This window comes from Bos indicus x Bos taurus, chromosome 28 (assembly GCF_003369695.1).
Source record: "Bos indicus x Bos taurus breed Angus x Brahman F1 hybrid chromosome 28, Bos_hybrid_MaternalHap_v2.0, whole genome shotgun sequence".
Classification (NCBI taxonomy): domain Eukaryota; kingdom Metazoa; phylum Chordata; class Mammalia; order Artiodactyla; family Bovidae; genus Bos; species Bos indicus x Bos taurus.
Window position 1 is genome coordinate 8,502,459 of NC_040103.1, and position 14,107 is coordinate 8,516,565.

The 14,107-nt window shown below is 36.2% G+C and overlaps 1 protein-coding gene across 4 annotated transcripts in view; it reads right to left on the reverse strand.

Moving 5' to 3' along the window:
* The window catches only part of LYST (lysosomal trafficking regulator), a 176,246-nt gene that overhangs the window by 97,378 nt on the left and 64,761 nt on the right, over nt 1-14,107 (reverse strand). For all 4 annotated transcript variants that reach the window (XM_027530926.1, XM_027530925.1, XM_027530923.1 and 1 more), the window contains 7 exons: nt 13,737-13,846; nt 11,583-12,000; nt 10,302-10,446; nt 8,731-8,904; nt 3,715-3,875; nt 2,685-2,875; nt 316-561 (listed from right to left, as the gene is read on the reverse strand). In XM_027530926.1, the coding sequence (XP_027386727.1) occupies nt 316-561; nt 2,685-2,875; nt 3,715-3,875; nt 8,731-8,904; nt 10,302-10,446; nt 11,583-12,000; nt 13,737-13,846 (1,445 nt within the window). The remainder of the gene's footprint in view (nt 1-315; nt 562-2,684; nt 2,876-3,714; nt 3,876-8,730; nt 8,905-10,301; nt 10,447-11,582; nt 12,001-13,736; nt 13,847-14,107) is intronic.

Genomic DNA, 14,107 nt, shown 5'->3' on the forward strand with positions numbered 1-14,107 from the left:
CTGGACCACGTGGCATGCAGGATTCTTAGTTCCCTGACCAGGGATCGAACCTGTGCCCTTGGCATTGGGAGTGGAAAATCAACCACAAGAACACCAAGGAAGTCCCAAATCTTCATAAATTAAAAAGAAATTTTAACAAAAAAATTATTGTGGTAGAAACTTTGATGACATTCTAAACAATGTGTGCTTTTTTAATCTTGAAAGTTTAATATAGTTGATACATAGCTTTACTGTTAATCAAAAAAGAATCCTAAAAGTTATCAATAATAAAGAAGTAGTTTCTCTTTAAATAAATTTACAATCAGTGATTCTTACCCTAGCAAAGAGAAAGACAAATATACCAGTTCCACCAATCTCATGCAGAATGCCTTGAAGGGTTTTACATTCAGTGGGCTGGAGATTCTTTAGATGATGAGGTTCTAATAAGATATTGTGAACTTCTTTTGAGCTGAAGGGTCTTTGAGAGAGTTGGGTTTTCATTTGACCTTTAAGTCTAATAACTGGCTCATAGATGGTGTACTGAGCAGGACAGTAAGTTGTATATACAACTGAAAGACTTTCCTGAAACACAAATATTTTCCTTCAATAACTAAACAGTTTAAAAAGTACATTATCAACTAGCAAATGGATTATTTCAAAGTGAAAAGACAAGCAAAAAATCTTTTTCTTTGTTTTAAAAAAGACAGTCACTGCACAAAACAAAGATAGACATGAGAAGCAAGACAGCTCTCCACAAAGAAAAAGACCCATTTCATTTAGGAGTGGTCAATACATGTAAACCATATGAAGGCTGAGAAAAATTCCAGCTTTGATCTTTTGAGAATAAACATGAAATTACACCTATCACCAGTAACAAATCCCTACCGTACTTATGTTCTATGAACTGTTCTATGCATTTATAAATAGTAACCAATCGTTACAACCCTATGAGATGGGACTCTGGGTCAATGTATTCAAATGTATTTTGGTATTGAATTTGCTCATGGGCTGCCTACTCATTTTAAATATGACTCTATAAACTAGAGCATTCTTTCCACTAGAATAAAACTCCAAACTATCAGCATACCTAACAAAGTGAGTATTTCTCCCAACCAAAGGGTAGTTTTGATTAGGTTCTAGCTCTCTGTCAAATATTCTATCAATTACTTTAAAAATTATGGTAAACTTTAAAAACAAAATGCACTCTGAGGTGCTCTCAATGGAGGCCGCTACAGAAGATCACGCTTGTGGAAAATGGTGTAGCAGCTGGGGGCTCTGGGCTTCCATCATTTTCAGCCCACCGTGATGCAAGTATAGTTTCATCAGACATCATCTAGCACCTTTGCAGACCAACCAAACTGATGACACAGTCTACTGTACATGATTATGCTGGGTAAAACAAAATCATAAATCTACAGTAGTTTTCATTAAAAATCTGGTAAAATGCCGATTATCTGAAACAAGTCCCATCTGATACCAACACCTTGCTAGGAGGGCACCATGTCTGTCTGACCTCTTACTGATGTCTCATAACCCCAAAATAGCAAGCTAAAAAAGTCAGGCTTAAAAAAATATGCTTTCAAAAAAGATTTTTCACATAAAACCTGTATAATTTTTACTTGTGATAATTTCTGTTGAATTTTATGAATTATAACCTCCATTCTTTTCAGGCAAAATAAAAGGTTAAGAATACGTATTTTTTTGTGAAAAAGGGATTAACCAAAAACTAGAGAGCTAAAATTATCTGAACAAACATCCATGGTACGAGCTCCTTGGTCTTCCTAAAGCAGAGATACTCAGTATGTGGGCCCCAACCAGCAGCAGCAGCATCACCTGGGAAGTTGTCAAAAATGCAAATTCTTGGGCCACACTTCAGATCTACTGAAGCAATCTATGTTTTGGCAAGTCCTCTGGGTGATTCTGGTTGGATACTACCCGTGCGTTATAGAATATTTACAATCTCTGGCCCCCATTCAATAACAGTGGACAGCCAAAATGCCCTTAACCTCCATTTCTGAATATTCCTTACGGAGAAAAAGATTGTGGGTCTAATACCAGATCTTTAGTTAAATTCTATATCTATTTTACCACAGATACTTAATACCACTCAAGACTTACATGTTTTAGACTATGAAGGATCAGTTTCCTAGTTGCTATAATGAAAAGTATCTATCACAATACTCCTAAACTGTGTATTAGTATAACAATATATTAGAATAATATATAAAATGCAATCAAGAGTCTCATATAAGCAGAATCAGCAATAATTTGAAAGCAAAATTCCTAGCTGCTGTTGTATTAAAGAATAAATATTCTAAAATCTGAATATGTATAATTAAAATTAATATAAATAAAAATTAGCACTTATTTATAAGTATGGAGAGGAAATATAATAAGCAATTTTCAAGGCTACCATGTATTATCTGTTATATCATAAATGTTTTTCTCGAATGATTAACCACAGGTATAACCTAAACTAATACTTAGTATAGAAATATGGTTCCAAGGAAAAGCAGATGAAAATTTGAAACCTGAAAACAAATTTTGAGGAAGTCAAAGTATTTTAATTAAAAAGAAAAACATTTGTAGGTAAAGAAAATGTTGAGAAACAGAAAAACTCTAAAAATCAAATCACAGCTAATTCACATTCAATAAACATACATAACAGTTTCTAAAAAGTTAAAACCTATAAAATGAAAACTTACAATTAAAAGACCAATGTCCACATCTTTGCTGGTCATAAAAAGTTCTCTGATTTGTTCACATTGCAAAATTTCTGTATTAATGTACTTGGAGTAGTCATTCACAGGCTTGCCATATTTACATGGCATTATGGACGTATGGTTGGGTCCACAAGCATACAGATAAAATGCCTCTTGCGAGCCAATCTTAGCCCCTGAATAGCAAAAAAAAAAAAAAAAAAAAAGTTCCTTATTTAAAATACTCCAGAATTTTTCATAAAAACAAGAAATCAGAGGGTTTTTGCTAGATTCTTTAGTTGTTCACTATATCTTTCAAAATTAATAAAGCCTCAATTTTCAAATTGGTGTAATGAGCAAGTAATCTATAGCAACTCTGGATGTAAGATGAATTAATATATATATATGTATATATATAAAGTTATCTGTAAAACTCTTGGTAAAATAAAGTAATATTTATATTTGCTCTTTAAGCTAAAAATAGGGGATTTTTTGGTTTTGTCCTTTTTTTTTTTTGCAAATGGAAATTTTATCTCAGTGAATTCCTTTTAAAAACAACATATGGATTGGTATCATTACTCCTTCATCCATCCATCTATTTATTCAATAAACACTGTCTAAATGCTATTATGTGGCAGGTTGAGTAATACATTTTTTAAAATCATGTATTTCTTCTTCACCTAAAATTTGGTATTTTTATATAATATACTAAAATTATAAGTAAGAGAGACAGCCAGTCTAACTTTACCTGCTATAATGCATTTTCTAGGATTATAAAGTGATTTAATATAAGCTTCTCTTTGGCAGTGGGGTGGGGGAGGATATGTGCCTTTGCATTAAATATATGTATCAATTATAAGAACCACTTAGATTATAAATATGTTAAAACAGTACATCTTGGAATCTTGGAAATACAGTACTTATTAAGTACAAGTAAAGGAACGGGGATAAATACTTTATCCAGGACAATTAACTTAGTTTAATACTTGTTAACTGAAGGAAAAACTTGAAAATGCTTTAAAGGGGAAAAACATACCATTGAAGAGGAGTAAATTTCCCAGGTCCCATTTTCCAGCCAATTGCAAAGATTCTTCTTGGGATGATAAACAATGGCCGATCATGCAAAATGTTTTATTGCTGTCAGATGACAAACTTGTTTTTCTTGGAAGCATAAAATCCAGAGTAACATCAGGCTTCCTACATTAAAAACAAAGTTAAATCAATTACTTCAGGGATTTTTATTTTTATTTATTTTTATTTATTATTATTATTATTATTTTTTTTACAATATTGTATTGGTGTTGCCATACATCAACATGCATCCGCCATGGGTGTACACGTGTTCCCAATCCTGAACCCCCCTCCCACTTCCCTCCCCATACCATCCCTCTGGGTCATCCCAGTGCACCAGCCCCAAGTTTCTTGTATCCTGCATTGAACCTGGACTGGCGATTCATTTCTTATATGATATTATACATGTTTTAATGCCATTCTCCCAAATCATTCCCCCCTCCCTCTCCCAGAGTCCAAAAGACTGTTCTATACATCTGTGTCTCTGTTGGTGTCTCACATGCAGGGTTGTCGTTACCATCTTTCTAAATTCCATATATATGCATTAGTATACTGTATTGGTGGTTTTCTTTCTGGCTTACTTCACTCTGTATAATAGGCTCCAGTTTCATCCACCTCATTAGAACTGATTCAAATGTATTTTTTTTAATGGCTGAGTAATACTCCATTGTGTATATGTACCACAGCTTTTTTATCCATTCGTCTGCTGATGGCCATCTAGGTTGCTTCCATGTCCTGGCTATTATAAACAGTGCTGCGATGAACATTGGGGTACACATGTCTCTTTTAATTCTGGTTTCCTCAGTGTGTATGCCCAGCAGTGGGATTGCTGGATCATAAGGCAGTTCTATTTCCAGTTTTTTAAGGAATCTCCACACTGTTCTCCATAGTGGCTGTACTAGTTTGCATTCCTACCAACAGCGTAATAGGGTTCCCTTTTCTCCACACCCTCTCCAGCATTTATTGCTTGTAAACTTTTTGATCGCAGCCATTCTGACTGGCGTGAAATGAAGCAAATGAAGCAACTGACAAACAACTAATCTCAAAAATATACAAGCAACTCCTGCAGCTCAATTCCAGAAAAACAAACGACCCAATCAAAAAATGGGCCAAAGAACTAAATAGACATTTCTCCAAAGAAGACATACAGATGGCTAAGAAACACATGAAAAGATGCTCAACATCACTCATTATCAGAGAAATGCAAATCAAAACCACAATGAGGTACTTCAGGGATTTTTGAAGTGTGAATGTTTAATAACGCGAAATTCTTGAACAAGTTTCTTGGTTCAGTATTGGATAATTGGTAATGGGCGAGAGAGAAGGACTGATCCTCTTGTCTCTTGGTCCAAGGTGCTGGTGGTCCACAACCCCCCAAAGAAGAGGAAGGGGCAGAGACGCCTGGTGATCCGCACCAGGCCAAGGGAAGTATGACTGGACATTTGTTGCAAGTTTCCTTTGCCACTTGACTTCTACATATTCACCTTCCTGGTTTAAAATACAAATCTACCACCTCTCCCTGATTTTACCAGAAAGTCTCCCATCTCAGTACACAATTCCTAAAACCTCATGCCCTCTTCAAAAACTAATCAGGAAGAGTATCACTTCTTCAGGTTTTGTTCTGACAAGGCACTGAAATGCCAATGCTTTTTTTGCATTTTCTGTGTTTTCAGCACTAAATATTGCAGAGCTTTTGATTAATCTCTTGCTTTTCTTCATGGATAAAAGTTATAGGAACCCTCACAAAAGGCAAAGTAGGAAAAGGTAAACTAATGCTTTCTCCTAGAGACACACACGATGGGAGAACTTCATCTTCTTGTTTAAATTGCAGAGTGCCGAGCTCTTGCCTCATTCTAGAGTGTTTTAAACTCTCTTAAGACAATGAAGGTAGCTTGTAAAGACAAAGTTTGTGAATAAGACAAAGCACTTGCTGCTGCTGCTGCTGCTAAGTCGCTTCAGTCGTGTCCGACTCTGTGCGACCCCATAGACGGCAGCCCACCAGGCTCCCCCGTCCCTGGGATTCTCCAGGCAAGAACACTGGAGTGGGTTGCCATTTCCTTCTCCAATGCATGAAAGTGAAAAGAGAAAGTGAAATCGCTGTCATGTCCGACCCTCAGCGACCCGATGGACTGCAGCCCACCAGGCTCCTCTGCCCATGGGATTTTCCAGGCAAGAGTACTGGAGTGGGGTGCCATTGCCTTCTCCGAAGACAAAGCACTTAGAATAAGCTAATAATGAGAAATTCTATCTTGGTATATATTTATTTAAAAATTTTCCCTTAAGGCTTTCTATTCCATACTTAATATATACATTTAGCTATTTAAATAGGAATATTATTAACAAAGGAAAGATGTGATCTAACCTTTTTATTGAAGTTCAATTGACATACAACATTATAGTGAGACACCTATTCCTGTGCAGGCATCTCTCTCTTGAACCAACTAAATGGCTGTAACTGAAACAGTACTGCCACCTAGTGGCACTATGACTTAATTCAGTTCTTAAGGGTAAAGAAAACCTGTAAAATCAATACAAGATGAGTTCAACAAACACTAAAATAATTCACACTATCTACTATGTGCCATATATTCCTACCAGATTTGTGTTCTGTTCATCAAATAAAAATTAGCAGAAAATATTAACAATTTTTTTTCAGTGTCGTTACATCTTGAAATGTATTACTTGTAGAAATAACTTTATTAGTTCTGAGAGTGATAGAGTGCCAAATTTAAATCAAAGGAATAATATATTCCTTATATTCCTTGATCACTTGCTCAATGCTCTTTTACTAGATAAAATCATTAACTTATACCAAATGGTAAATTCAAAGTAATGTTCAAATAAGTGGGTGAGTAAAAATTGAGTGCTATGTTCATAATTTCAGAACTGGCCACAGAGAACATCTAGACACTCATTCTGAATATGTGTAATGATTAGTTTATGATTCCTATATCTGTCAGCCTGCCTGACTCACCAAAAGGCTGTAGGGTTAGTAAAGCATGTATGTGGATGGTCAGTCGTGTCCAACTTTTTGTGACCCCCATGGACTGTAGCCTGCCGGGCTCCTCTGTCCATGGGATTCTCCAAGCAGGAATACTGGTGTGGGTTGCCATTTCCTCCTCCAGGGGATCTTCCTCCTGCATCCCCTGCATTGGCAAGCAGATTCTTTACCACCGAGTCACCTGGGAAGCCCGTTAAAGAGAGCAGAGGGTTTTAAAGCAGGGCTCTATCCAGGCTCAGAGTCCAGGTTGAGTTTCAGCCACCCTCCTCACTGCAAGCAGCATTTTGGGTTTCCGCTGCCTCACATGGAAGGACAGAGGCATCTCTTACTTTGTTGTGCAGCTAGAAGGACTAAATGAAGTCATCTGTGCAAAGTGCTTACTACACTGCCTAGTAGGTGCTGAGAGTTCCAGAAATGAGAAGAGTGTCCATCAGACTCTCACAGTCCCATCCCCAATCCCAACCAATTCAAGGTTCTGGAAACATATACTGATGTGCCACAGCTGCCTTCAGGCTTAGGCAGTTGTGAAGACAGAACTTCTCAGAAAATATTTTCTTTGGATTATAGAAATTGAGATTCAATGACATATTTTCATGTACTTTTTAAAATGAATAAACTGTTTCCTTTGGCAGACACTGCGGACTGGCTACCCCAAAGCTGTTCACAAGCCTCTTCTCCCAGCCTTCCTGAGGCTGCAAGGCTGTAAGCAGTTGACTCCCGCAGCCTTCAGAGCAGAGCTGACAGGCACACAGGCTTCCCTTCTTTCTCATAGGCCCTTTCCTCTGCCTGGCTCGCTCTTCCTCCCTCTTGTTCACACAAAACTCCATCTCCTTCCTTCAGGTCTCAGCTTAAATAATCTCTTTCTAGATAGGTCTTCCCTGATGCCCTTCTCTTAAGCAGGAAACCAGGTATTTTCTGTCTCGGGACCCATTTGTTGTCTTCACAGTACCTATCATGATTTATACACACACGTTTAATTGTGTACCTTGCTGTCTGCTTCTTCACTGAACTATGAACCCCCAAAAGGCAGGGGACATGTCTGTCTTGTTTACCAAGCTCCCAGGCCTAATATTACATGTGCTCAGCACATAGCAATTCCTCAATAAATATTTGATGAACAAATGAACAAAAAAATCAATTAATTTGTGCTGAGGGTATATGTTATCTCTATGATCTAATCTACTCTGAGAGACTTTAGAGAGAATTGGACGATAATGCATATAAAGCACCTTGCAAAAGGTCTAGCAGCCTCATCCTGGATTCAAAGCTGCTGTCACGCAGCATCACCATGCCCGTTCATTTTTCTTTTTCATCATTCAACTTAGATATTCCTTCCAACCAGCTCGGTCCTTTCCTGTGTTATACTAGTTTTCAATTCTGTATTCCCTTTCATGCTATTTCATTCAATAAAATACTTTGCAACTCTTACAAATCCAAGATACCTTACAACTCTCTCTGAGTTAAACTTTACATTAAGATATTTCACAAGATATTTCTTATTAATTTGACTCACAGTTCTCCTGGTTTGTAAAAGTCAAATAGTACTATAACCAAACCTGGTATATTTCATGTGGTACATTTCTAGGTTTCTATCTTAATATACTGGTTTATATTTTTTTCTAGTCATTCTAATTTCTTTTGAAACTCTAGATTTAATTTTGGTATTAGCTTTATTAGCCACTTAAATAATGCCTTATGGATTTATCTTATATGGCCTTGCTGGACTAAATTCATAAATGTCTAAATGTTCAGATTTGTGCATGGTCCCCCAGATCCAAATATTAATCTTCAACAGTTTCTTCTAAGGCAAATTAATTTTGTATGTAAGTGATAAAAAAGAAAAATATCTCACTTGACAGATGCCTATTAAAATACAGTAAATTTCATCTACAGTCTTTTTGTAATTTGTATCAGAAGCTGTAACATAATAATTAAAATTATAACTGAGATTATTAAGTATTTACTAAAAGTGTTTCATACCTCTGTCCAGAGATCCATATGGAGATTTTCCCATGGATATTCTTTTTCCCTTGGGGCTGCTGTAAGTAGGTGAGTACTAAATGTTGCCATTTGCTTGGGAGGAAAATATTCTCCTGTGATTCAACCTGTGCTAGTAACACAACTTTTGTATCATCGTTTGAATCCATGCAGACACTGAACAAAAAGAGTAAAGGTATAGGCTGAAACATGAAATTTCTGGTATCAGTTTTTAACATGTATAGTTAAGTATAACTCTAGATATTTAAGTAAAATTTAAAAACCAGTTCTAGTATTAAACTAACTTGAAAAGTCAGGAGGTCTTTGTTTTATATCATAATCTGCTTGATTATTTTATTATACTATAACCTCAATTCATGAACTTAAAAACAGATTTGGCTCATTTGCTAGTATTAACAATTTGGGCAATAATCTTCAGGATTCAATTTGCAAAAAAAAAATTTATGATTACTATCTATATACCCATTGCCCTTTTAGTGCAATGTTTGCTTCATACAGAAATTAATACATATACATAAATATCTAAATGCTAGTATGTATCATTGGTCTAACCTACTCTGAGGGATTACTAAGAGAATTAAGATATAATTTACATAAACTACCTAGTAACCTTTATAACATTTACAGAATGCAGATCCCTAAGTAAAATATTTTACTTAAATTTTAATAAACATTATTGTAGTTCAGTTGCTTAGCGGTGCCTGACTGTTTGCGACCCCATGGACTGCAGCTTGCCAGGCTTCCCTGTCCTTTACCATCTCCCAGAGTTTGCTCAAACTCATGTCCATTGAGTCGGTGATGCCATCCAACCATCTTGTCCTCTGTTATCCCCTTCTCCTTCTGCCTTCAATCTTCCCCAGCATCAGGGTATTTTCCAACGAGTTGGCTCTTTGCAGCACGTGGCTGAAGTACTGGAGCATCAGTTTCAGCATCAGTCCTTCCGATGAATATTCAGGACTGATTTCCTTTAGGACTAACTCGTTTGATCTCCCTGCAGTTAAAGGGACTCTCGAGAGTCTTCTCCAACACCACAGTTCAAAAGCATCAATTCTTCAGCACTCAGCCACCTTCTTTATGATCCAACTTTTACATATTTATAAAAATAGTATCATACCATTCATATTCACTCAATACAAATAAAAGACTTGTATCTATACTAGTTAACAAAGGAGCCAAGAAAAAAGGACAAGACAGCAATGAGAACCTAAGTCTATGAGATAATGGCTATTAAATATATAATCTCCATGAAAAACAGCTGCCTGTTAACAACATCATAAGATCACTGCAATCAGATAGAATACATCCATATATAAGACTTAAGTAAGTATTTGGTCTAAGATACACTGAGAATTAACATAGTGAACTTAGAGTTTAATTACAGATTTTATATATTATTACAAAGATTATATTGTTTGAATCTACCTTTTTTTTAAATAAGAGTTTTCTATTTTGTCACAATTATCTTTATAGCAGATTTCACATTAATGTCTTTTACATAAATTATTTAAATACCTAAGCTATTCATGGGGGGCAGAGTTGAGGATAATTATTACCGAAAGATAAAAGTGCCGGTGTGGGGATCAGCCCACACTTGGATGATCAGTGCTTTGGATCCCAATGAGATCATATGAACACAACCTTCTTCTATGAGCCTTTCACCAGGATTCACATATGCTGCACCTTCCAGTCTGTTGTTCTCTATGAAAAAAAGATGTTAGGATGATTAGTCAAGCATCTGACAAAAACTGAGTGGAAAAGTAATGTAAATTGAATTTTGCCACCTAAGAATTGACAGGTCTAAACAATGTACATGTGATATTACCGATGAGGTGCTATCTAATGTACATGGAGAGTTTTCTGTATTAGGTCATTTTGCTCTGCTCTTTAGATGTACAATTTATAAAAGAAAACTGTATTAACTACCCAACACATTAAATTATCTGCTAAGATTTCTTAAAAGTTCAACTTCCTAGGCTAACCCATAAAAATACCTAAGTATGCTATGCTAATAACTTGGAAATATGTCTGTGGAAAAGTAGACTCAGAGCTCCAACTGTAGATACCAGGTGACACTTCCCACCCTTCAGTCTTGACAGTGTCATTAAGGTTTTCTTCTCTATCTATAGGTCAGTGGAAGCCAAACCTCTGGCTCAGTCATTTCATTCATTCCACAGACCATAAGAATTAGCCCATTTTCCTACCACCATAAACTGCTTTTTAATGAACAAGTCCTTTCTACCTAGCAGTTTCATAGTCACAAAAGAGTGATTCAATAGGCTGTAGAAAGAACTGGAATGAAATTTATTCTCACTCTGGAGGTTGGCTGATGGGGTTACACATTTTGTGACAGGAACTAGGAGAGAGGCACTGAGGTAAGATACAGCGTAAGAAGGAGAGCTTGAACTACAAGAGAGAAAGGAGATGAAATGGAGGTGGAATGACAGGAGACAGGGAACAGCTAAGAGAAGGATGGTAAAGCGGCTACAGGGTTCTACGCCTTCCTTTTCAAGTATCAGGAGCCACCCTAACCCAGTAATGGGACCACGACAGAGGCATAAAATGGGGCTGGTGATCCCAGAGCAGTTGTGTATGTGGTGGTCCACCTGCCTCCCTCCTCATACTCCCCCTCCCACCCCACCCTAAGCAAAAGTACAGAAGAAAATAGTGTTTAAGGCTGTCCGACCACTCAGGCTTTGGTACGTCAGAACCTACCATCACTCAGGCATTCCATGAAGAACGTGTGGACAGTAAGTCAGAGTATCACTGTGTTCCTAGTGCTCAACTAAAACTGCCTTCTGAAAAGTCTTAGTACACAGATAATGCTGTTGTCATACCTGTTCCATCAAAACTACTGTCCAATAAAACCAGTGACTTGTTTCTTTTCCTTGTCTTCTTTCCTTTTTCTGTGGTACTCTCAGGTTCATGGATACACTCCACATTAAACCACAGGGAAATGCTGAAACCTTCTGACAGGTGTGGCTGTCCGAGCAAAGGCAAATGGACCGGGGCTATGTGCCAAGAGGAAAGCAGCTGCTGGGGAAAACTCTCACTGTCGCCCTCTTTCTTACTCTGTGACACTCTCGCTCTTCTCAACAGCCCCATGGCCTTACTGTTGAGGATCCCGGGGCACTTTTGTGATGAAACACCATTGCTTAAATTTGGAGTATGCAGTAAAGGGAAGGTTAGATACTGTGAAGGACTCATAGTAATGTCACTTTCAACAATTTTCAGAATACCCAGAAGAAGAATTTCCTAAAGGAAGAGAAAACCAAACAAAACTTTACAGCCATGTTACAAGGTACGTAATAATCTTGAAAATCAGGTTATAAACAAAAATACAAACATACACATATGTATATCAGCATTTATATTTAAATAACTTCCTACCTACTATATCATTAAAATTTTCATTTTTGTGTGTTACGATATTGGCTCAGACGGTAAAGTGTCTACCTACAATGCAGAAGACCCAGGTTCGATACCTGGGTTGGGAAGATCCTCTGGGGAAGGAAATGGCAACCCACTCCAGCACTCTTGCCTGGAAAATCCCATGGACGGTGTAGCATGGTAGGCTATAGTCCATTGTGTCGCAAAAAGTCAGACACAACTGAGCAACTTCACTTTCACTTTTCAAAATATGAAAGAGATTTCAGTCTTAAAACATATAATCTCTTGTGGTTAATTTGTTTTAGATTTAGAAGATTTTAAAAAGGTTCAAACCTAAAAAGTTCTGAGCTGGTTTTAAGTATTAGAAATTAAGTACAATGATTGTATCGGGAATCATGTCTACTGTCTACCAAAGAAAGGTGTTTATTTCCAAGTGCACTACAGTTACTTCTCTCAATTATTTTTAAATGAGGGATAGAACCAGAGACCTTGAAAATTCTTTAGGTTTCTGAATGGTATTTATGGCATGACTGACTTCGTAAAATTGAGTGCTCAGTTACTTTCCACCTTATTTTACATGCCTTTTCCCTAATCAAATAAAAAATTTTCATCTTTTTTAGATTTATTTATAATTACAAGTTTCTGGTTAAACTGAAACACAGAATGTACAAAAGAGATGAGAGGAAACAAGTATTTAATTAAAGGGAAAAGCAACGACTAAGGAGACTAGTAAAAAAAAATAGAAAAGATTAAGCCAGTACAATGTCCTACCCATTCATAAAATAACATCTAATGTCGATTACTATGATAAATGAACTCAGAAAAAATAGAACAGAAACATCCCATAAATATATAGTCAGTCCTCAATTGTCTGCACTAGTGGTTTTTGACCTCATGTTCCACAGAGCTCCTTCAGAATCTATAAGGCTCAAGTAGGGTGGTGAAACAGGCAGGGCTCAAGGAACATTCTCCAATCCTACTTCAAAGAAAGTAGCTCCAAGGCTTTCTGTTTTAATGCTTAAGCTTTGAGTCAAGATTTCATTATAAAAATGGGCTTCTCGGCAAAGAAGAGTCTAAAAATCACTAAGTTGCACCAACAGACAAGTGATAGAAGATAAATGAAGAGTGAATAATAATTTTCTAAAAAACATGATAACCTTCAAAATGGTTATCATTACTCATAATTATCTTTAGTAATTAAAATTATTCAGCATTTCTTAAGCACATAGACTTGGGGTGGAATCAGGTAAAGGGATTATGACCCCAATGATGTATCTAGCTTGCCAAAACAGAAGTGAAATAGTTAAAATTGTATAATAATAAAATTGAGAATTTTGTATGGCAAAACCACTACAATATTGTAAAGTAATTAGCCTCCGATTAAAATAAATAAATTTTTTTAAAAAACTCTGCAGGGAAAGACCCGATATTAACAGCAAAAAAAATTAAATTAAATTTAAAAAAAATTGAGAATTTCACACAATAACATGGAGTTGACTGTATAACAGTTACCACATCAAAAGAGGGAGCTTAGTGATTTCTAAAAAAAAAAAAATTCTATTAGGCATCAGTGAAAAAATGTCAAATTATAGCATATTTACTGTACAAGGAGATTTCTCCAGAAATATTCTCAAAAGAAGGGTTAGCTCTTCTGAACATGTTCTTGAACTCATCAAAGATACCAAAAGATCCACCAGTACTCTCTGGCATGCTAAATTAAAGAAAGAGAGAGGGGAAAAATTAAAGCCAATATACAATAATTAAAGGAACTGAAAAAACAATTTCACTGAAAGAGATTAAATATCAATACTATTGTCACATCTTAAATGGATTATAATTAATCTAATAATCCAAATATTTGCTGAAGAAATAGCAATATCACTAAATGAAAACCAACTAACCAGCTGACAAAAAAACAGTAAAACCACTTTTCTGAAAGAGTGGTTAGCTCAAAGTAAAATAAGGTTATTTA